Here is a 24,038-nt window from a genome sequence, read left to right as displayed (position 1 = left end):
TCCATTTACCTTAGTAGTTACTCCTGCCAAATTGTTCTTCATAGGCACGGCAGTTATAAACTGATCAGTTTCTGACCAGCTTCAGAGAAGCAGTTTTCTGCTCTTATGAAAACAGAGTTTTAAAACTGGTTTTACTGGAAGTTAAAGTACTTCAAAAGATGAAAGGAAGTAATGCAGTTATACTCACTGTAGTACAAATTATATAATATAATCCACCACAAGGGCTCTCCTGGTATGAGGACACATTTATATAAATGAATCAACAGGAGGTAAAGCAATATACTTAAGGTCACAAATCCAGTAAGTAGCAGGACACACCAAATCCTAGAATGCTTATCCATTCTACTGTGTTATACTAGTTTTGCCAAAAGTGTTTGTACAGCTATGTGACAAGCTTAAATTTTTAGAAGAAATGCCCCCCATAGGAAATAAGATGAGAATTTATGATGGTTCTAAAGGTGGTCAGAAAAGGAGATTTCAGAACATTATTTTGGAACCAATGGCAATATACAACAACCCCTCACAGTGAGAATAATCTTCATCTTGTACAAAAATGTCTTTTTCTTTTAAAGAAATAAAAATCATATTTTGGCAATAAAATTCCATGGAGATAGTGACAAGTAGCCACTTTGGTTTCTTTGTCAATTACTTGAAAAGTAAGATACTAAATTAATAGAAAAACGCATTCAATAGCATATCTATATACTAATGAACTTTTTAAAAAGGAAAATAATCCTATTTATAATGGCTATATAAAATTACTTAGGAATAAATACAAGCAAAGAGATGAAAGGCCTATTGCTGAAAGCTATAAATATAAAACATGATGAAAAATTCAAAGACACAAATATTGGGAAAGATATCACATGTTCATGGATTGGAAGAATATAGTTAAAATAGGTTATCCAAAGTAACCTAAAAAGTCAATGCAATGCCTAGCAAAATTCCAAAGGCTTTCACAGAAATAGAAAAACCAATCCTAAGATTTGTATGGAATGACAAAATTCCTCAAATAGCCAAAGCAATCTTAGCAAAAAAGAACTAAACTAGAGATAGCACACAATCAATTTCATAATCTTCTATAAAACTATAGTAATGAAAACAGCTTGATACCAGTAAAAACCAGACACACAAAACAAGGACTAGAGAGCCTAGAAATTATCCATGTATTTGGAATCAACTTATTTCAACAAAGGTGCCAAGAGCATGCACTGGGGAGAAGACAGTCTCTTCAATTAGAGGTGCTGGGAACAGAATGTTATACGCAGAAGAATGAATCTGGACAATCACCCCACACCATACACAAAAATCAGCTGAAAATGACTTAAAGGTTTAAACGTAAGACTCTGATACTAAAAAACGACTAGGAAAAGATAATCAGGAAAATCTTCATGATATTGGTTAGCACTATGATTTTTTTTTTTTTTTTTTTTTTTTTTGGGATAAGACCCCAGAAGCAAAGGAAACAAACGCAAAAACAGATGAAATTATGTCAAACCAAAAGCTTCTTGTAGCAAAAGAAATAATCAACAGAGGGAAGAGACAACTTACAGAATGGGACAAAACACTTACAAAGCATACATCTAATAAGGCATTAACACTCAAAATATGTAAAGGAACTCAACTCAATAGCAGGAAAACAAATAACCCTATTAACAATGGGAAGAATCCCAAATAGACATTTCTCAAAAATGACAAAGGACCAACAGTACATTTAAAACCATCCAACATCACTAATTATCAGGGAAACGGAAGAAAAATGAAAGCTGCAAGTATCACCTCACATAGACTAGAATGGCTTTTATCAAAACAACAAACGATAACAAGCATTGGTGAGGATGTGCAGAAAAGGGAAGTCTAGCACACTATGGGTGAGAACGTCAATTGGTAAAGCCATTATGAGGTTGCTCAAAGTATTTAAAATAGGCTAAAATATACTCCAGCCATCCCACTCCTACATGTATATCCAAAGGGAATGAAATCAAAGTGATATGTACACTTTCATGCTCAACATAGAATTATTTACAATAGATAAGGTACAGAATCAATGTAAGTGTTCATCAATGAGTAAGTGGATAAAAAATGTGATGTGATCTATGCCTTTATACTGGAATATTATTCAGCCTTACAAAAAGAAGACAATCCTGTCATTTGCAACATAGCTGAACATTTCATTGTTAAGTAAACTAAGTCAGGCACAAGAAGACAAATGGGATCTAAAAGAAACCATACTCCTGAAAGTAGAGAGTAGAATGGTGGTTATAGGGTCTGGCAACAGGGGTTAGGGGTTTGGGATCTGGGGTGTTGGGGAGGTGTTGATCAAAGGATATAAAACAGAGGAATAAGTTCTTGAGGGCTATTGTACAATATGGTGGCTATAGTTGATAACAGAGTATCATATTTTTGAAAATTGCTGGTAGCTGTTAAAGTGTTCTCATCACAGAAAGAAATACTATGAGGTAATGCATGTATTAACCTACTTTCTTTAGGCATATCACAAAGTATTCTTTTTTAAAAAATATTTATTTTTTATTTATTTGAAAGGCAGAGAGAGAGAGAGATGTCTTCCATCTGCTAGTTCCCTCCCCAAATGGCTGCAATGGCTGGAACTGGGCTGATCTGAAGCCAAGAGCCAGGAGCTTCTTCCAGGTCTTCGATGCGGGTGTAGGGGCCCAAGGACTTGAGCCATCTTCCACTGCTTTTCCAGGTCATAGCAGAGAGCTAGATCAAAAGTGGAGCTGCCAGGTCTCGCACCAGTGCCCATGTGGGTTGCTGGCACTGGAGGCGGCGGCTCTACCTGCTACACCACAGCACCAGCCGCACAATACATTCTTATTTCAAAACATCATGTTATATAAAACGAATATGTACAATCTTTAATTAAAAATAAATTTAAAAAAGAGTAGAGAACTTGCTTCTATCACAGTTTTGAGATGTACACATCTCAAAGATAAGATTCTGCCAAGCCTTCCTCCTTTAGACAGCTGGCACACAGCTTGCCGTGGAGAATCAGCGCTGCTCACATTCTCTCTAGTCTATAAAGATAGCTCTTGGCTGCACGTCTGGTTTTGTCTACTTTCTGAGTCACTAGGCTGCACAGCCAGATCATTTAAGGTATTTTCCCCATCTCAAGCATGACACTGTTCATTGAATTTGAAGAAAGATTTCAGTGGTTTTAATAAAATGTAGTAATGTGAGATTGGTTTCAGATCTGGATCCACCGCCTTTTAAATTCACAAAGAGGATCTGATTAGTGAGTATACTTATTAGTAAACATATATGTTGTGCAAAAGAGACTATGCTTTGAATGATGCTAAAAGCTGAATTACATACTTTATGCATAATTTTAACACCTAAATAATGGAAAATGATAATACTCAAATAATAAAACTTTGGTTTTCAGTTATTTCTTTGGGAAAAATTAGGAAAGAAAAAATTTCCAGTATGAATCACATGAAGGCAGAAATTTTCTTCTTTTTTTCTATATCTTCTTAAATTTCTGGCTCATTTTCAAGTTTGCATAAACTAATTTTACAAGCTTCACATTCTATCTTAGAATAACTTTACGTTTATTTGATTCTGAGGCTTTCTAATGAAACCTGAGAAGAAAAAATATATACTCTTGGAAACAACGAAGAATAAGTGAGTTTTGGGCCAGAAATAAAGAGATGTGATTTTTTTTTAGTTCTGGCTTGCCACTGATGTGAACTTGGGCAAGTCACTCAAATGCCCCGAAGACAAATTTCCTTGTGGGCGTGCTCACTTCGGCAGCACATATACTAAAATTGGAACAAATTTCCTTGTGGGTTAAAAGGAGATATCGGCATTTGTTCCACTTACATGATTGCTGTGCAGTAAACATACTTTTTTCATGCAACAATGGTTGGTACTTATTAGGTTCTACTTAGGGAGATCCGAAGACAGAGACAATTTAATCCTTGTCCTGGGGTAACACAATGGGAAGAGGTAATATATACAGGGACCTGGGGTGGAGTGACAGATTGCTTCCAGAAGGAGAACATCCTGAAGAAGAAGCAGGAGTTAGAGAAGAGTGTGGAAGAGCATTCTGAATAGTGAGCACAGAATTACATAAAAGTCATGAGTTATGAGGATATAAGATATTGGAGGGCCTGCATTCGTTCAGTTGGTTAAAACAGGGGAATAGTTAAAGATGAAATTGTAAAGGTAGACAGAATCCAGATTATCAAGAGAAACATGCTAGGACATTGATTTTCATTTTAACCTGAAAACAATGAGTGGAGGTGAGGAACTGGAAGATAACAAAAAGAAATCATGCTTTTGTAAAATTTATTTTGAGGGCAACACAGATAATGGATCAGAAACTGGAAAACTAATCTGCAGTCTGTGATAACTTGTTCAGGTTTAAAAATGCAAAGGCATAAACTAAGACAGAAGCAGCAAGGATGGAGAAGAAAGAAAATTCTTGAGAGATGATATGGAGGTAGTACTGAAAAAGTTTAATTGTGACTGGTGACACACACAGGAAGAGAAATCAGGGTGAGTCAAAGGTCTTTAACTTGACTGAGTGCATAGTATACTAACCTATAAGACAAGACGTAAAGAAGATAAAGAGGTTTCTGGACTAGATAAGTTCAATTTTGGAAATGTTGATCTCATTATGCCTATGGGATACACACGTGGTGATGTGCAGAAGGCAACTGGATGGTTGAAATGCAGTTGACAATACTCTGAACTATTCAAATGTGAATAATATAACTTGAATCCAATTTTATATTTTCAGTATGTATATTAACTCTTGCAAGTCCACTATTGAAATTGCTATGGTATAAGTAATCTGTTCAAAATACTCCAAGTGCTCAAAGAATAGAGCTTACCTCTTGCTCCTTTACTGAATTTGCTTGCTTAATGGAAACTATTTATCTACAGTATAATTTCTATTATGAGCTATCTCTGATGGTTTGCAGCTTCTTGTTCACATTCATGCAGCTGGCATCTGCACTGGATTAAAAAGAGCTACTTTGCCAATGGAGATAGAGGACAGTGTTCTGGAACCCTTCTTCCATCCAACCTCACTGCCCATCACATTTTCCTATATACATTCTTACTTCCAGCTGCCATGGGGTCATCAAGCCTTAGCTTAAATCAAATGTCCTCTGGCTCCAACTCCCATGATGAAAAATTTATGGAGTCCTGGACACATTACAAGTTTTACAGCTTTACAGCTGAAATCCTTCAGGTCCTCCTGACCTACTGAAAGAAAAAATATGTTTTATTTTATTGTGATTCCCAAATGTTCTTTTAGTGTGTGCATTTTTCCAACAGAATGTGCATGTTGCTTCCAGCAATATGTTTTATATTACCTTGAAGAGCAGGGAAGCTCTAATAGAAGGAAACAACTTAGTCTGGTTGCCAATGCAAGAGAAAGCAGAACTTGCCATTGGAAGCATGATTAATTGACCAAGTCTATGGATCATCAGCTAGCATTTTTCACTTACTCACTTACTGAGGATGCCCTTTATGAGTCAACTGCTATATCTTAATTGTTTTCAAGATAAATTATATCTCCTTACCAATGATAGTTTGGTTTCTTAGGTAGGTGTCATTTTATTAATAATGTGTATATTTTCTGGTCACCTTAAAAGTATCATGTGACCTTGTGAAGTCCAGGATGTAGCTAGCTCAACATCCTTGAATTAAATATTTCCTAGATAATAAACAGGCTTCCCAATAGCATAGCTCAATGATAAAGTCTCTCTCCCTCTTTAGGAGACTATAAGTAACATCAGTTTGGACATGATTTGAAAATAAGATACCTAAATGGGCTCACCTTGACAATGAAATCTGCTGTGAGTGGTCCAGCCATTCTCAGTATCTCTTTGTCTGGAAATTTCTGGAAGTCCACACTAGAATTGTCCACAAGAAAGGTGCCTGTAGAGCTGAGACTGTTTTCACCTTTAGTCCCCTGGAGGGTTTTGGTTTCCAGATCTACATAATCAAACATATGAAGAGAAGAGAAAGATGTTCCCAGGGCTACCACAGACCACATACAGGTGCACTACATCCAATAAAATATAAAGCTACATAAGGGACAATTATTGGTATTCTGTGGCTGACCAAATTGTGATATAAACAAAATATAAAGCCAATGCTGGATCACATGGGATTCCATACTGCAAATAAAATGATTTAAAAACTCATCAGCCAAGCATTTAAGGTACCATGTCACAAAATCTTTGAATCTCTGGATATCCTCTTTCAGGTATCCTACTATACTACTGTCCAATTTCTTTAACCTAACCATTATCAATATATGTCTTATTGACTTCAGTGTTGATGGCCCTCAGTCTAGGATACTTCCCAGCTTCTCTTTTGCTCTGTGAGATCCAGGGTACACTTCTGAGTTGCTTCTTCCTGCGTGACTTTCTATTCATGCATCAACTTTCTGATTGCTTTGCTGCTCAAAATGAAGAAATCAGAGTAACTTAAGGATAGAGGCTATCCTTTACAGTTATGACTCATTTCAAGATTGTTTTTGATATTTAATTCAGTTGTGTGCACATATATGATATTTTCTAAGTGAGTAAGAAAGAGGGACTTGATGCCCGGAGCATTCTTGTGTTTGAACAGGAAGTCAGAGGATGTTGGGGATGATGATAATTATGATGTGTGCTCCAGAGAAGACTAAGTTCTCAAGTGATTGATAGGTGATTTAGAAGAACTGTCTGCCGTGTGAAGGAAGATAAATGGACTAAGTAACGGTTTCCAAAATTTACACAAGAATCCTTCGTTTGGCAGTGACTGCAGCAGACAAATAGAGTGCTTAGGTGGGGCTCCAGAGTCTCTTACCCCAGCTTCAATAAAAATAACACTTTTCATATATTTTATAAGTTCTCTAAAGATAATAAGTACCTAAAGTATTCCTAGTAAATTATTCTTCATGTGTTCTACTTCTAGTTCTTCCCTAAAAAGAATAGCAAGCTGGAAAATACTAGTGTTCCATTATGTGCCCAGTGACTCCTAGTTGGAGCTTCTTGTAGAATAGGCAAGCTTTACTCCCCTGGATCAGTGCATGGAGAGCGCTACACAACACAGGCCATACCAAGAAAACATGGGTGTGGGGAAATCACAGGCATTGTCACTAGAGGAAAGCAACAACACTGAATTTCCTTCCTTCAGCCTTTGTTTCTCAAGCTGTCTTATATGCAGTTTCAGAAATACATCCAAGTTCGTGAATTAACTGAATTTCAGAAAAACCCTGGAGGTCGAGGCCTGATCTCAGAGCATCTGATTCAATTTTATTGGCATCTCCTAGCTGTCCTTCTCCAGGTATTTTGGTCAAAAGTGAGCTGGGGCTGGACCGGATCGCCTCGTCTTGTTTTAGTTTGGATCCCACTACTGGACCAGCTTCTGAGAGTATAGGGCAAAAGAGTTGATGGAGAAACAGGGCATCACTTGATTTCATATTCATTTTGCTGAATCATTCCAAATACAAAAATCAAAACAAAACAAAAAATACCCAGCTATACATATGATGTGTGCAGGATTCTGTAAGCAGCATGATTTATGAATATCATTTAAAATCCCTGGACAATTAAACTAAACAAAGCCATTTTTTTCAGCATCTTAGTGATCACATAATTAAGAAATCTGGGAGATGAATATACTTGTAAAAATACACTTTCTTCTTAAATCTTCCTTCTGCAAGAAGGAGTCAGTCTTCTACCTGGCAATGAATTTGGCCTAGATATTTTCTTTCAATCTGTCAGTGCTCACAAAAGTACCATTTTTGAATGTGGTTATTACAGCAGTAGTTAGGTCTGTTCAGTTTTCAAGGTCAATAATAAGTTGTATGAATGGTAAGAGTGCACACATTATCTTTTGACATGGGAACACTATTTGAGGGAGTTGCTCAGGATTAGAAAAGAACTTCGATCCACATAAGGTAACTTACTAGCATTCTTGGGGGGTCTTGTCTAAACTGTCCTTTGCTTACTCCCTTATTTCAAATAACCTTTCAAATTCCATTTCTTTCATGAAATGTATTTATTGCTATCTTTAGAAAGAATACAATAGGATCCATTAACTTTTGTAGACTCTGATTTGTCTTTCTAGCATGATTTTAGTCATGATGCAATTGGCAAAATGCTTGCTATCTACATTGGTTCCATAAGCATGTATGTGGGATGGAAGAAAGAGCAGAAGATGATAGATGACTTTGTAGAAATGGAGGAAAAATTAGCATGGAGGAGATCAGAAATGCTTAAGGGAGCAACTGCAACTGAGTTTTACAGAAAATGCCAGCATATCTCCTTTAACTCTCCCTTTTGTTCATAATCTACAATTTTTCCACTTATAATTTACAGGTCTACATCTAAACAATGCTAAACAGTAATAAAAATTATGCAATTGGGTACTGATGCCTTGGTATGACTGAAGATCAATTCTGCACAAACCTGGTGGGACCACACTACAAATGGATCTTTGGAGTTATGATTACTTGTATTTTTTTTCAGATATATTTTATTTATTTGAAAGGCAGAGCTACAGAGAGAAAGACAGAGAGAGAGGAACAGGGAGAGAGAGACAGGGAGAGAGAGACAGAGAGACAGAAATCGATCTTCTAACTGCTGGTTCACTCCCCAAATGGCCCAGTGTGGGCCAGGCCAAAGCCAGGAGCCAGAAGCTTCATCCAGGTCTCCCATGTAGGTGCAGGGGTCCAAGCACATGGATCATCTTCCACTGCTTTCCAAGCGTATTAGCAGGGAGCTGGATCAAAAGCGGAACACTGGGGACTTGAACCTCTATCCATATGGGATGCCGGTGTCATAGGTGCCACAATGACTGCCCATGATTATCTTTCAATCCTGAATCACAAAAACTATCCCTAAGAAGTGAGGATATTGAATTGTCTTTAATACATGACATACTTAACCATTACTATGAGGGTTTTCTTTAAATGCCAAGGTGTTAGGTTGTTTATTTGGTATTTCTATGTTTTTCTGTACTGTTAAAGTAATGGAACATAATAGTGGAAAGAAAAAGCAAATGAATAAAGGAGGAGAGAGAGTTAGAAAGAGAAAGCAAATAGGAGAGGCAACGCAAGAAAAAGATTGAGATTGAGTGGAAAGGGAGAAAAGAGAATATGAGATATAATATTTACAAAAGCATAAACACGTGCTTAACTCACGAACAACCCATTGGGAGGATCTATTTTGTATTTTTCAGGATGACTGTGGTTAGAGATAATTACCAATGAGATTTCTGCCATCTCATCAGGCAGCCAAAAGATAAACAGAAGCACTCGTGATGTCATATTATGATAGAGTAGAAAGATTTGTACTCCTGTGTTTTAATCTCTTCTGGGAACAAAAAATAAATAATAATGACTAAAATTCCCAGTCCCTAAAGAAAAACAACTGCATTTACTTACACAAGTGATCAGGTCCTTTTAAGACAAGGCGAATATGTCTACTTCCATAGGGAATGGCAACCACAGTATCATCCACTAGAGAGAAACAAAACATGATTTTAAAGACACATAATTTGGCAACGAATTATCGATGGCCTCCCATAAAATGACACTGACTTAACACACCTCAAAAAATGACTCATATTTTTATAAGTCTTTGAAATATGAAGGCCAATATTTAGGAATCAAAATCTCTACTTTCCTCAAATCAAATATGCCAAAGAAGCTAGTTACTGGTTAACCCATAGTGGATTTGGCCTATATAAGAAAACATGCATTTTGATAATATGGAAAAAATTAATTTGTAAGTTTTCATGTTTGACTTTAAAATCTGTGTGATACTATCAATTTTCTCTAGATTAGAGTATTTGTGTTGAATTTAAAAATAAAAATAAATTCTAATGTTCAAAGGTTGAATTTCAAAATATGATTACTCTCTGGTAGAACACCTTGGATGAGTAGGATAAATGAGAGGAGGAGAAATATATTATTTGTGTTCTTCCAACCCCTCCAAGGTAGAAACCAAACCTCCTAGTACTTGAAAAATCCAAATCCATTTAATATTATTAAGTGATTATTAATATATCTCTGCACACACACACCCTTCTTTGAAATAATTAGAAGTATTTTTCTAGATTACGGATCATTTTACACTGGGTTACTTTTCACCTGCCTTGCAAATTGAGCCTAAATTCATTAGAAACAGAAATTTTAAAAAAGAGGTAGACCACATGCAGCCCAAATACATCAGAAGCATTCTTCTGCAGAACTCCATTTGTGACTACGTAACTTCTATTCACTGAGTTTCACATTCACCTAAATTATACAGTTTACTCCTTTATGCAAAACTGGTGATAAAGGCAAAGAGGACTTTATGTTGAACAAGTGAGGCCTGTGAGAGATATAATAAGTCCAATGTCAAATGTATATAAAGATACTGAAGAAATCATAAGGCATGTTTTCTTAAAACTCACCAACTTATGAAGGTGCTCTATGGAATTCTTTATTGATTTTATCTTCCCAATACTATACCTAGTTATCCTGTCACCAGAAGAATTTAGTGTAAATCAAATCGCTAAAATTACTTAATTTCTCTGAACCTTAACATCGCCATCCCATCTTGAGGAGAATTTAGTTTAAATAAGTGAATCTCAGAAGTTATCCAGCTTCTTGAACTCTCAATTTCCTCACCAGTAAAATAAGGAAAATGCTACTGTAAATCTATAAACATACAGACATATACGAGTAGCTGTATGGCCTGGGACACAGTAGGCATGCTGTAAATACTCTTTTCCTCCCTGTATTCCAATCTCTTTCAGGACAAGGATGGAAAGACTCCTTATTCTCAGAGTTTCTCAGTATTCCACGGTCCACAGAATTGCTGAATGTAGAATGAAAGATGAGACTCATATGCTCTCGAGTTTTTTCCTCAAGGGGTGCCATTCGTCAACTTCTCTACAATTCTCAATATTCTACTCACACTACAACCTCATAGCTGTTATAAGGTCATGCATTGTTGAAGAAAAGGCAGAATTTCAGATAGCTCAAAGTTTTTCAGCATTTAAGAACAAAAAAATGTAAAATGAGACACAGAAAAAGAACAATGACAACAAAATGTTGGGACTGGGTCCACAGGGCTTTAAATACCTTGCATAAAGACTTGAATTTTTAAGTTTGCAAAAGAAACTCAAAGCAGTTAAAACAATGGGATCACTCTAGAAAGAGAGCCTTTGTTTATCCACAGGTCAAACAAAGTGCAAGTTAAAGGGAAGCTTTCTGTTTGGCCTAGCAGCGCTCAGCGGCAGCCTCCTGACCCCCACACAGCTCCTGCAGCCTCCCTCTTGTTCTGCTGAGCCCTGACTCACATTCCACCACTGGGGCATCAACCCTGGCTTCTGGCTGATGCAGCTACAGTTAGAGCCTCCACAAAGATAAGGGAGAAACCTGGAAGGTTGCTGGGGAAAGAGGGTAGAATGGAGAAGGCAGAAAGTAAACCAGGGCAAAGCAGAATATGAACAGATGCCCCCTTGCACTGTTATCATTAAAGAGAAAAATGGAACGGCTCAGCACAGTCAGCAGCACACAGCGCAGAGGTGGGAAGTCCATTCTTTCATTTCTCCAGAAAGGGTTGACCCCCTGGCAGGTCATTAGGAAATCACTTTGTTCTAGCAGTATTTTCTGGGTGCCTCTCACTGTCATGCTTCATGCTAAGTACTGGATTCAGTAACAAAGAAAACAAAGTTCCAGGCTCGCAAGATGGTCCCTGAAAAAAGGAACCCAAGATATGTGTCATTCAAGAAAATTCCCAAAGCACATTGGTTAGTTTCTTAAGAGCACTGAACCATGGGGCTGGCGCTGTGGTGCAGCGGGTTGAAGCCCTGACCTGAAGCACAGACATCCCATGTGGCTGCCAGTTCTGGTCCCAGCTGCTCCTCTTCTGATCCAACTCTCTGCTATGGCCTAGGAAAGCAGCGAAAGATGGCCCAAGTCTTTGGACCCCTGCACCTATGTGGGAGACCCGGATGAAGCTCCTGGCTCCTGGCTTCGGATTGGTGCAGCTCTGGCTGTTGTGATCATCTGGGGAGTGAATCAAGGGATAAAAGACCTCTCTCTCTGTCTCTACCTCTGTCTGTAACTCTTTCGAATAAATAGAATACATATATATATATATTTTTAAAAGAGCTCTGGGGCCAGCGCCATGGCTCACTTGGTTAATCCTCTGCCTGCGGCGCCAGCAGCCCATATGGGCGCTGGATTCTGTCCCGGTTGCTCCTCTTCCAGTCCAGCTCTCTGCTGTGGCCCGGGAGTGCAGTGGAGGATGGCCCAAGTGCTTGGGTCCTGCACCCGCATTGGAGACCAGGAGAAGCACCTGGCTCCTGGCTTCGGATCAGTGCAGTGCTGGCCGTGGTAGCTATTTGGGGGGTGAACCAACGGAAGGAAGACCTTTCTCTCTGTCTCTTTATCTATAAATAAATAAATAAAATTTAAAAAACGAGCTCTGAACGAAAGAAACCCATTGTATTCTATGTAATATGGCATATAATCAACGTGTTTATCCAGGGAAACTATTATGTATGTATCATCTGTTAGCAACAGCTATTATCTTTTTTTTAAAGATTTTAATTTATTTATTTGACAGGTAGAATTACAGACAGTGAGAAAGAGACAGAGAGAAAGGTCTTCCTTCCTTTGGTTCACTCCCCAAATGGCCGCAACGGCCAGAGCTGCGCCAATCCGAAGCCAAGAGCCAGGTGCTTCTTCCTGGTCTCCCTTGTGGGTGCAGGGGCCCAAGCACTTGGGCCATCTTCTACTTCTTTCCCAGGCCATAGCAGAGAGCTGGATTGGAAGAGGAGCAGCCGGGACTAGAACTGGTGCCCAAATGGGATGCTGGCACAGCAGACAGAGGAATAACCTAGTGTGCTGGCCCCCAGCTATTATCTTTTAAATAAAGGTTTTCTGTTTATTTTAAAGGCAGAATTAGAGAGTGAGAGAGCAAGAATGAGAGTGAGAGAGAGAGGAGAAAAGAGAGTAAGAGTATAAGATGTCTTCCATCTGCTGGCTCACTCCCCAAATGCCTGCAACTGCTGGAGCTGGGCCAGGCTAAAGCCAGGCACCCGGAGTTTCTTCTGGGTCTCCAATATGGGAGCAGGGGCCCAAGCACTTGGACCATCTTCTTCTGCTTTCCCAAGAGCATTAGCAGGAACCTGGATCACAAGCAGAGTAGCTGGGTCTCCAAACAGACCAATTTGGGATGCTAGCATCACAGGTGGAGGCTTAACCTGTTAGGCCACAGCACCAAACCTAAGCTACCATATCTTAGGACATATTTTAAGAAATGGTGCTCTGTGGCCTAGCAGGTAAAGCTGCTGCCTGCAGTTCCAGCATCCCATATAGTGCTGGTTCGAGTCGTGGCTGCTTCATTTCCACTCCAGCTCTCTGCTTATGGCCTGGAAAAGCAGTGCAAGATGGCCCAAGTGCTTGGGCCCCTGCACCCGCATGGGAGACCTGGAGGAAACTCCTGGCTCTGGGCTTCTGATGGGCTCAGCTCTGGTGAGCAGCCATTTGGGGAGTGAACCAGGGGATGGAGGACATCTATCTCTCTGCCTCTGCCCCTTTGTAACTCTGCCTTTCAAATAGATAAATAAATCTTGTTAAAAAATAGAAAAAAAATAGATGGTGCTATTTTTTAGTGGGAATATAGATAATTCGGAGAAATGATCATTTCAGCCATCTACAATAAATTTTAAAGTAATCACAAATCATTAAAACTATAGTAGTATAACATTTTTAACCATTGGTTTGACAAAGGTATAAAACAAAGTTTTACAAAACTAAATTTGCAGTAATACTGATACACATGGACATTTCTTTCTTTTTTATTAAATTTAGGATCTTATTGCTTTTTCATTTTTAAGCTTCTTATTTGGTGAAGGATTAAGTCTTTTCACTATAATGTAAATTTAAAATATGTTATCTCAAAAACTAAAAAAAAAAAAAGGGAGAAGGAAGGAGGGTGAAAGGAGAGGGTGGAGTGAAGGAAGGAGAGGGGAGAGGAATACCATTATGTTCTTAGAATTGTATCTAAAAATCAAATTGGATCTGTTAAAAACTAATTAAAAACTAAAACAAAATTTTAAAAATAATAAATCCCATAACAAGAAATGTATCTTAAGTTGACAAAATACAGAAAGAAAATTTTAGTTTTTTAATATTTTTAAAAGATTTGTTTATTTATTTTAAAGGCAGAGTGACAAAGAGAGAGAGAGATAGAAGGAGATTTGAAAGGAGAAAGAATGTGTGTGTGTGTGAGTGAGTGAAAGAGAGAGAGAGCTAGAGATGTGGAGAAACTGCTGGTTCAGTCTTCAAATGCTCACAACAGCTGGGGCTGACCCAGGTTGAAGCCAGGATGCAGGAACTCCCTCCTGGTCTCCCACATGGATGGCAGGGACCTAAGTAGTTAGCATCCTCTGCTGCTTTTCAAGAAGCATTAACAGGGAGTTAGTTCTTCCAGTCTAAGAACCCTGAACTTAAATGGGCACTCCAATACAGAATGCCAACCTTGCAAGCAGTGGCTTAACCCACTGAACTACAGTCTAGCCCCAGTTTTAAATTTCATTCACTGCACAATGATAAGAGCCACTCTTTGAATTGTGCATGAATTAATAATTGTGCTAATTGCTGACAAATTCTCAATGATTTGGACAGGTTGGAGGATTCTTTTTTTTTTTTTTTATTCTCCTATATTTTAATTAAAACTTTTAAAGTATTGCTTTTTACATTCAGATTTTTTTTCTTTTTTTTTTTATTTATTTAATGAATATAAGTTTCCAAAGTACGAATAATGGATTACAATGGCTTCTCCCCCATACCGTCCCTCCCACCCACAACCCTCCCCTTTCCCACTCCCTCCAGGTTGGAGGATTCTACCTGGCATCTACTATAGTGTCATGCACAGAGAGGTGTCTGATGCATCCTGGAATATGTGAGCAATCTGGTTGCACTGAAACCTCTGTCCTCTCAGTGATTAAAGCAACTGTTCTGGCTGGGGGGTACACGGCCACGTCCTCTCCCACCATGCCACACATTCCTATTGCTGCATTTCCTGCAAGAGTGCACTATTCTATCGCGAAGTGCATCTGCTTGCCTCTTTTCTGGCTTTGTTGACATAGACATGATACCAGTGTTCAGGACATATTTCTGGGTGGTTAATCATCAGTCCTAATTGTAAAAAATTGTTTCAAAAACAGGATAACCATTTCTCATTTAGACAAACTTAATATAGAAATCATAAATTCTGTTATTTCACATATATGAATTGAAATGCCCTTTCTCAAGAAAATGATCTCAAGTAAATCTTTCAATATAGAACATATTATATTCATTTTCAATTTTGGTCATATGTGAATGTTCTGTGTTATTTGCTTGTGTATCAAGAAAGGTAACAATGATAACATTTTGAAAAGAAAGGGTTTTCTGTTCTGACATCTGACTTTATCATAGTTTTAGATCTGTTGATTAGCTCATTTTTTAAAAAAGGACTCTTCCCTCTAAGCCAATGGGGCTGATATTTCATTTAACTTAATTCAAAGAACCAATTGATCTTTTTTTTTTTTTTTTTTTGACAGGCAGAGCGGACAGTGAGAGAGAGACAGAGAGAAAAGTCTTCCTTTTCTGTTGGTTCACCCCGCAATGGCCGCTGCGGCTGGCGCGCTGATCCGAAGCCAGGAGCCAGGTACTTCTCCTGGTCTCCAATGCGGGTGCAGGACCCAAGCACTTGGGCCATCCTCCACTGTACTCCCAGGCCACAGCAGAGAGTTGGACTGGAAGAGGAGCAGCCAGGACAGAATCCGGCGCCCCCACTGGGACTAGAACCCAGGTGCTGGCGCCACAGGCGGAGGATTAGCCTATTGAGCCGTGGTGCCGGCTCCAATTGATCTTAATACAGTTGATCACATTTAAAAATAGTCTATCATCAGGAATTTAAATGATATATGTCAGAGCTTCATGCCAATTTTACTACTCTTAAAATACATCCAGTGAAATAAGGAAAGTTGTTCATTTGAGCCGTTCAAGCCTCTCCGTCCCTGCACTCCATCTATCAGCAATTTCACAGTAGAGGATGTACACTACACGGTCCAAACAAGATGCCAGTCCCATCACCAGTTGGAGAACATTATTCCATTTGTTCAGACTACATGCTTTGGAATCTCCTTTTCACCTTCCTATCTCATCAGTTAGATGGTTCTATTGTTAAAATATTCTGTCTCATTGATTTTAAGAGGAACAAACTTTTTATATTATAACTTATATAACATCAGAATACATCTCATAATCAATAGTATCTTATAGTCTCTCTTACCAGGGCAGTAATCCTGCCATAGCTGAGATGAGGAGACATAACTGAGTTCACAGAGAACAAAGCAGCTAGAATTTGCAGGACAATATACCAAAAAGAGAAGCAATGAGACAGGCATGGTGGCTTAGTGAGTAAAGCCGCCGCCTACAGTGCTGGCAGCCCATATGAGCACCGGTTTGAGACCCAGCTGAACCACTTCCGATCCAGCTCTCTGCTATGGCCTGGAAAAGCAGTAGAAAATGGCTCAAGTTCTTGGCCCCCTGCACCTGCATGGGAGACCTGGAAGAAGCGCCTGTCTTCTGGCTTAAAATCAGCTGAGCACTGGCTGTTGCAGCCAATTGGGGAATGAACCAGTGGATGGAAGACCTCTCCCTTCCCTCTTGGCCTCTATTTCTCTGTAACTCTGCCTTTCAAATAAATAGATAAATTTTTAAAAACAAAGAAGCGATACAGAGTCAATTTTGGAGACCTGAGCGGGATTCCTGTAAGTATCCAGCAGCACACTAATCAACACATGGAAATGAGGCAATTATGTGAAGCAGGGAAAAGGACCACACAAAGAATTATATAGAAGCCCACACAGCGCTCACACAGGGCTGAGCATAGTGCCCCACCCAACCAGTCAGACTGGAAAATGAAACATGAAGCATTTGGTATTCAGAAAGGGCATAATTGGCTCTACATCAAACATGGCTTTGGTGTCACCTTCTAAATTTTAAGACCCAAAAGGATCAAACTGATTTCAAATAACTTTCCTGCTCCCAGAACAAAGCTCAAGAATATGTATAGAAATACAAAAATATTTAGTACCCGAAAAAATAAAATTTGCAATGTCTGGAGTCTAGTCAAAAATGACCAGGCACACAAAGAAATAAAAAAAAATACAGCCCACACTGAAGTGAAAAATCAATCAAAACACAGAATGGATATTAAAATGGTTATTATAACTGTATTCCATATGTTCTGAAAAAGAATCCAGGTCCACAGGGTCTCGCTGGCGAATGCTACCAAGCATTTAAAGAAATAACATAAATTCTATATAATCTCCTCCAGAAAAATAAAATATGAAGGATCATTTCCAAACTCATATTATGCTGATACCAAACCCAGACAGAGAGGACAAAAAAGAGAATACTAGAGACCATTATCTCTCATGAAAATAGATGTAAAAGCTCGCAACCAAATGAATGCAAGGCTGTTTTTTTTTTTTAATTTGAAACCAAATAATGCAATCCTTCACAACAAATGTCTAAAGCAGAAAAACCAGACTTCTTGTCTGATAAAGGGCCTTCGCATCCACACACACAAAAAAACAAAAACAAAACTTACAGCTAATATGTTTAATGATGACAGACTGAATGCTTTTCTCTCAAGATTGGGAATTAGGATGAAGATGTCCATTCTTTCTATTCCCATTCACCATATTAGGTGTCCTAGCCAGTATGCTAAACCAGAAAATGAAAATGAAATTGAAAAGGCAGATGCAAAGACATCCTTTTTGTGTAAACATGATTGTAGGGAAAAGTTCCAATAATCTGCCAAAAAGTCCTTATATTATTTAGTGAGTTTAGCAAGTTCCATAATACATGACCAACACACACAAATCAATCTTGTTTTTATAAACTAGTGATATACAGTTGGAAATGGAAATAAAATATTCATTATCATTTTCAACAGTTGCAAAAAAAATAACAGGTTTAAATCCAACTAAAATGTACAGGATATATATGTTGAAAACTAAGAAAGACTGATGAAAAAATCAAAGAAGATCTAAATAAATGGAAAGAGAGAAAATCTTCACAGGTTAAACAATTTACAATAAAGATGTCAATTCATTACTCTAAATCAGTCTGTAAAGTTAATAAAATTATGGTCAAAATACCAGAAAGTCTTTTGTGTATATATTGATAAGATTACAGAATTAATATGAAAAGATGAATAACAAGAAGTGTCAAAATGTATTTGAAAAAAGAATAAAGAGGAATAATTTTATCCAATTTTATGACCTGTCTTAAAGCTATAATATATGAGACAATGTGGTATTGGTGAAAGGATAGACAAATATTTAGTAATACAAAGTCTAGAAATAGACCTACACAAAACTGAGCAATAAAATTTTGACAAAGTTTTAAAGACAAATCATAGGAATAAATGTCTTTTTGACAAATAGTACTAGAAAAATTGGACATGCATATACAAAAATATTAACCTAGAAATGAACTTTATATTTTAAACAAAGCAACTGAAAAATCAGTCATAAAGTCAAAGGTAAAGTGTTAAATGAATTATAACATTTTAAGAAGAAAACATAGGAGAAAATCTTTGTGACCTGAGATTAGGCAAAGAGTTCTTTTTTCCCCCAATACTTTATTTTTCCATATTAATGTAATAGTAATACAAACAGAACAGATTCAATGAAGTTACTAGATACAGCTCTTATGATATTCCCTCCCTCTTCTCTTCCACCCTCTTGCTTCCTTTCTTCTTGCCTCTCCCTTTTTTATTTTTATTTTTTTGAGATAACACATTTTAAATTTCCATTCCAATCATGGGCTTAATCTGCCACTAAATAAGGAGATAAACTAATAAAAAGTAAAAATATCCTAGTTCAGTGATAACATAGATAAGGGCTATAAATAATAATCAAATGGGAACATGACCATTTTAACCATATACAGTAAATTTTAAAATAATTGCTTATCATTAAAACTATAGTAGTATAACATTCTTAACTGCTGGTTTGATAAATATATCAAACAAAGTTTGACAAAGCTATATTTGCAGCAACACTGATAGACACAGGCATTTTTTCTTTCTTTTTGTTTTTAATTTTTTTCTTTTCAAATTTTAGCTCCCGCATATAAGGGACAACCTACAGTATTTGTCTTTGTCTTTCTGTATCCAACATATTTCACTCAACATGATCAATGGATTTGTTTGTGGAGTCCTTTAAAAATTCTCTATCACCAGGGATCTGGTTATGCACAGAAATGGACTGAATAAAGTTGATTAAAAAGGGGGCAGACATTAAACCTAGTAGACACACCTGTGTCTCCCACAAGGGGGCCTGAGTTCCATAAATAGCTCTGACTCCAGCTTCCAATTAATGCCCATGCACTGGGAGGCTGCAGTGATGGCTGAAGTAAGTGAATCTGCCACCCACATGGTAGACCTGGGTTGAGTTCCTAGCACCTGGCATCAGACCAACACAATCCAAATGCAGGCATTTGGGGGATTGGACCTGTGGATGGGAGTATTCTTTCTTTGTTTTCTTCTCCCTCTAAACTAAATTTGCAAGAATGTAGAAGAGTTAAAGTTTGAGAAAAAGTTTCATGTATGAATTATTCTTTCTATATGCACAAGTATAATATAGGGAAAATATTTCTAAATCTAAGATTTTAAGGACTATGAAGTAAAAATCCAAGTGATTGGAAAGCACTGACTGTATCATGTTTTCTACATCTCATCAACATTTTTTTTTCTTTCTGTAACACATGAAATAATGGTACATATTTCAATCAATGATATTTTAGATTCAAAGAAGTGCAGTGTATCCAGAATCAAATCACTTCTCATCCCTTCCACAACTACTGGTGCAGTGCAAGCGTCATTCTCCCTGGCCAGGCATAAGGTATTAGCTACTTGATTGCTTTTCCCACGTCCAAAATTGGACCCAGTAATCTATTCTCAACCTAGTAGATACAACAGGTCTTAAAAATTAAATGAAGCAATTTCTCTGTTCAAAAACCTCCGGTGACTTCTCAACTCAACTGGACTAAAATATAAGTCCTACAATATTCATACCATTCTTCACTATAACTCATAACCTCCCTGTCTTCATAATTTCCTATCTTTTAAAAATTTTATTTATAAAAAGGGAACAAAATTCATGTATTTCATATGCACAGTTTTAAGAGCATGATAAAAACCCCACCACCCTACCCTTCCTCCTTTTCACCTTCTTTTCTTATTGTTCTTTTAACCAGCCTGAGTGTGTCTGATCTCATCCTCTAGTCTTTTTAAAGCTCACTTTGCTTTAGCCACGATGGTTTCCTCACTCTTCAAGATGTCACAAATGCAAGTTTTTCAGCCTCTTTGCATTTGCTCTTCTCTGCCTGCAGTTCTCTTTCCCGACTCTTGTTCAGTGTGCTACTTCAACTTCCCTTGCATCTGTGCTCAAATGCCCTATCACAAAGTCCTTTCCTTATTAACCGACTTAACGCTGAAACTTCTTCCCACAGCCTTGGTTGCCAGCCCATTCCAATCTCGTGTTTGCCTTTTTCCCTGTTTTATTTTCTCCATAGCTCCTATTACCACATTCCTTTTCCTTTGAAGATTTAAAAAAAATATTGAGAGGGAGAAAGAGATATCTTCCATCCATTGGCTCATTCCCCAAAAGTCCACAAAGGCCCTGGTGGGGCCAGGCCAAAGACAGGAGCCAGGAGCTTCTTCCAGGTATCCCTCATGGGTACAGGGGCCCAAGCACTTAGACCATCTCTCGCTGTTTTCCCAGTCGCATTAATAGGGAGCTGGAACAGAAGTGGAGCAGCTGGACCTGGAACAGGAGCCCATATGAAATGCCGGCACTGCAGGCAGTGGCTTTACTCACTATACCACAATGTTTACCTCCTCTCCAGGTCACCACATTTCATAAATCCATTTATTCTGATACTTGTCTATAAGTCTCAAGAGAAAAATGAACATTTGTTTTTGTTTTGTTGTTGTTGTTGTTGTATTTCTAGCACCTAGAAGAGTTCTTCCATACATAGCAGGGGCCTAATAAATATTTGCTCTAAAATAAATGAGTATTTATTTATGTAGGTTGTGGCTTGCACATATAGCCTGAACCATACAGCTACAAAACAGAAATTTCTTCAATGAGTTGGGCTCTATTTAAAATTTCATGTGTATTTTAACCATATAATATAGACACTTCAATATTATTTTACACATACTTCACCTCAAAATATTTGAGCCAGACTGATAATCCAGAAATATGTTTATTTACAGTCATTATTAATCAGAATAAACCTCAGTCTGTGAGGCACATTCGTAAGTGCTAGGAGCTTCCTTTTATCTTGATAAAAATCAGTTTACTTGGGCCTTGGCATGCAAGGAAGGTGGAGAGAGAACTTTCGGACAGTCACGTAAGTTCAGAACATACCTAGGCACAGGCGAGGACTCCAAATGAGCACACAGGCTGGGCCTAGGTCTAATAAATCTGAGTACACTTGGAAATCACATAATATAGTTTCAGTCCATAACATTTCTAAGAAAATGAACCTTTACATTTCCAGAATCAAAAGCAAAGTAGTGTTAGTTATATTCAATTGTTTTTCTTTTATTGGGCTGGGAAGTCAAGAAGAGATGACCAAGAGAAGTGGGAAGACTGAAAACTCTTGGTAAACAGTCTTTCCCATTAAAGAGCAGAGACAGCACCTTGATCCTGCTCTATTTCATTTTGTTTGCATTAAGCAACTGTAATGCCTTTTCAGGCAAAGATGGTTCCTTTTTATTCACCAGCAAATGGGAGCTATTTGATAAGTTCCTCCTTCTCTTTCTACTTCTGGCACTTTCTGCCATGGTCTTTCTCCACTCTCCTGTTTTCTCTTTGTTCTCCTAAGGCTTGATAACATAAAGAAAAAAACACTTGGATAGAAATTCTGAGAGAAAATGAGTTCAGGCTGGAGAATCCAGGCATCTGAGGGGAGCGCATGAGGTTGCCTTGTGGTGCCTTTTGGCAGAATACAAGGGAGAGACCTGGCAGAGCAACTCCAAGGCCTTCAGGACGGACCAGCATTCACCTGGCTGGTGCACTGGGCCCTGCACGGCAGCCTACTCTTCCCTGCCTGTGGGTCACCTCACAGTCTATGGATAGACGGGGAGGATTTTTCTGGCGGGGGGGGAACATAAGTGAGGCAGTGTGCTCAGCATCTGCAATAGATTGTGGTGAGGTACTTGCATACGCTCAGCTTTATTGATATAAATCATTTTGTCATGAGGTATCATCAGGGCAAGGTAGATGAGTCAATTGTATTTTGTCATTATGTATAATCATCAGGCCGCATATTATATAATTTACTCACTGTCAGTCTTAGATAGAGCACTTTCCACTGATATATTTATTTGCAGACCTGGAGGTGACATGTGGCTCTCACTCTGTTTCAGTTTCTTCCTTCAGAGCTTCTCTACCTCAGTTGCAGTGATACAGATCACAGAGGTCACCATCACACCCTAACAGAAGGGTAAGAGAAACGTCTATACGTTCTCTACGAGAGCTGGTAAGCAGGGGCATGCGAGTTAAGAAGGACCCCGCCGTTAAGAAACAAAGTCACTCTGCACAAATGCACAGAATCCTGTACCTAACAGTACCTCTAGATAATTAGCTGTGATTCCGTTATGTGTCAGAAAAAATTAGAAGGGCTTTAACACTTCTAGCATTCCTTACAGAGTCCTGTATTGAGTGACCTTTTAAATGCAATTGTCCAACTACCTAGTATGAGTTAAAAGATTTAAAAGGAACCATTTCTTTACTCATTTCTAGCCTTTATCTTAAATGTTTCATTGTATAGCAGAAGCCGCCAACACGTAAGACTTAGGACAATTCTCATCTGAATGTACTGCATCAAAGTCTACATTATCTCATCCTTCATCCTAACTGCCAGAGTCTTGATTCTTTTGTAATCTTCTGCAGAATGACATGTTTCACTGCTCTAGGGGAGTTAGAACGTAGAGGGTTTCCTAAGCTGGCATCTCCAAGTTTTCATGTTTTCTGCCTGACTTCTTCCTTAGAACCTTGCCCTATGGGCAAACTATTCATAACTTCCCTGAGTAGTTTTTCAGTGCACACAAGGTTAACTGCATCTGCATTTCTTCTTGACCCACAATTCCTTTTAAAGCCACAATCCCACCATATGTCAATTGTTTTCTTTCTACTAGTCAACAAGTGAGGAGAGCAAAGCCACACTTGGTACAGATACTCATTCTTCTTTCCCATGCGAGTGAAGACATGTGATAAGAGATGCTCAGTGAAGGATCTATTAAAGATGATGGCAAAATCTGGAGAAAATATGCCAAGTAAGGTCAAAATAATTCTAAAAATGTGTGGCCAAGGACTGTCTTATTTCTATCTATATCTGCCACTGTATGTCAAACGCTGATTTAAGGAGAAGACTGTATATTGTAAAATGACCTAGATTAACATGTGACTCCATTATTGGCATAAGTATCCTGAGATGCTTATACACAGTCTACCCTAGCAGGATGCTAGTGGACAGACATCAGAGGCACCTTGCCCTGATTCATCTCTCTGCCTCCCAAACATCACAAGGATTGTGTGACAGGCAGAGGAATAGGTGCTTAGGGCTTGGAATTGGCTTCTGAGCTCAAATCTTGGCTCTATTATTTTGTAGCTGTGTGACTCTGAGCAAGTCACATAATATGGGTAAGCTTCTGTTGTCTTATTTGTAACATGATGTCACAAATGCAAATTTGACAGGATCTTACTCATGAAGTTGTTATACAGACTGAATGAGAAGATCACATCAAGTTCCCAACATGTATATGTATAGTGAGAACACATTTATTTGCTGTAGAGAGAGATCAGGACACAAAAGTCAATAAATGATATCACATAATCGTACCCTAATACTAACTTTGGAAGAACTTATGTGAGCCCTGACCAAAGACACTTTGTAAATGAAGACTACTGATCTCTATGATGTGGGTGAA

The 24,038-nt window shown here is 38.2% G+C and overlaps 1 protein-coding gene across 6 annotated transcripts in view; it reads right to left on the bottom strand.

The window, feature by feature from the left end:
* ADAMTSL1 (ADAMTS like 1) overlaps positions 1-24,038 on the bottom strand; it is a 1,088,032-nt gene that overhangs the window by 275,914 nt on the left and 788,080 nt on the right. For all 6 annotated transcript variants that reach the window (XM_008254434.5, XM_008254437.5, XM_089317536.1 and 3 more), the window contains 2 exons: positions 9,413-9,487; positions 5,810-5,967 (listed from right to left, as the gene is read on the bottom strand). In XM_008254434.5, coding sequence (XP_008252656.4) covers positions 5,810-5,967; positions 9,413-9,487 — 233 coding nt within the window. The remainder of the gene's footprint in view (positions 1-5,809; positions 5,968-9,412; positions 9,488-24,038) is intronic.

The sequence above is a fragment of the Oryctolagus cuniculus genome, chromosome 1, assembly GCF_051225735.1.
Source record: "Oryctolagus cuniculus isolate XC-2025 breed Fujian yellow rabbit chromosome 1, ASM5122573v1, whole genome shotgun sequence".
Taxonomy (NCBI): domain Eukaryota; kingdom Metazoa; phylum Chordata; class Mammalia; order Lagomorpha; family Leporidae; genus Oryctolagus; species Oryctolagus cuniculus.
The sequence above is the reverse complement of the archived record's forward strand: the minus strand, read 5'-3'. Positions and strand labels throughout refer to the sequence as shown.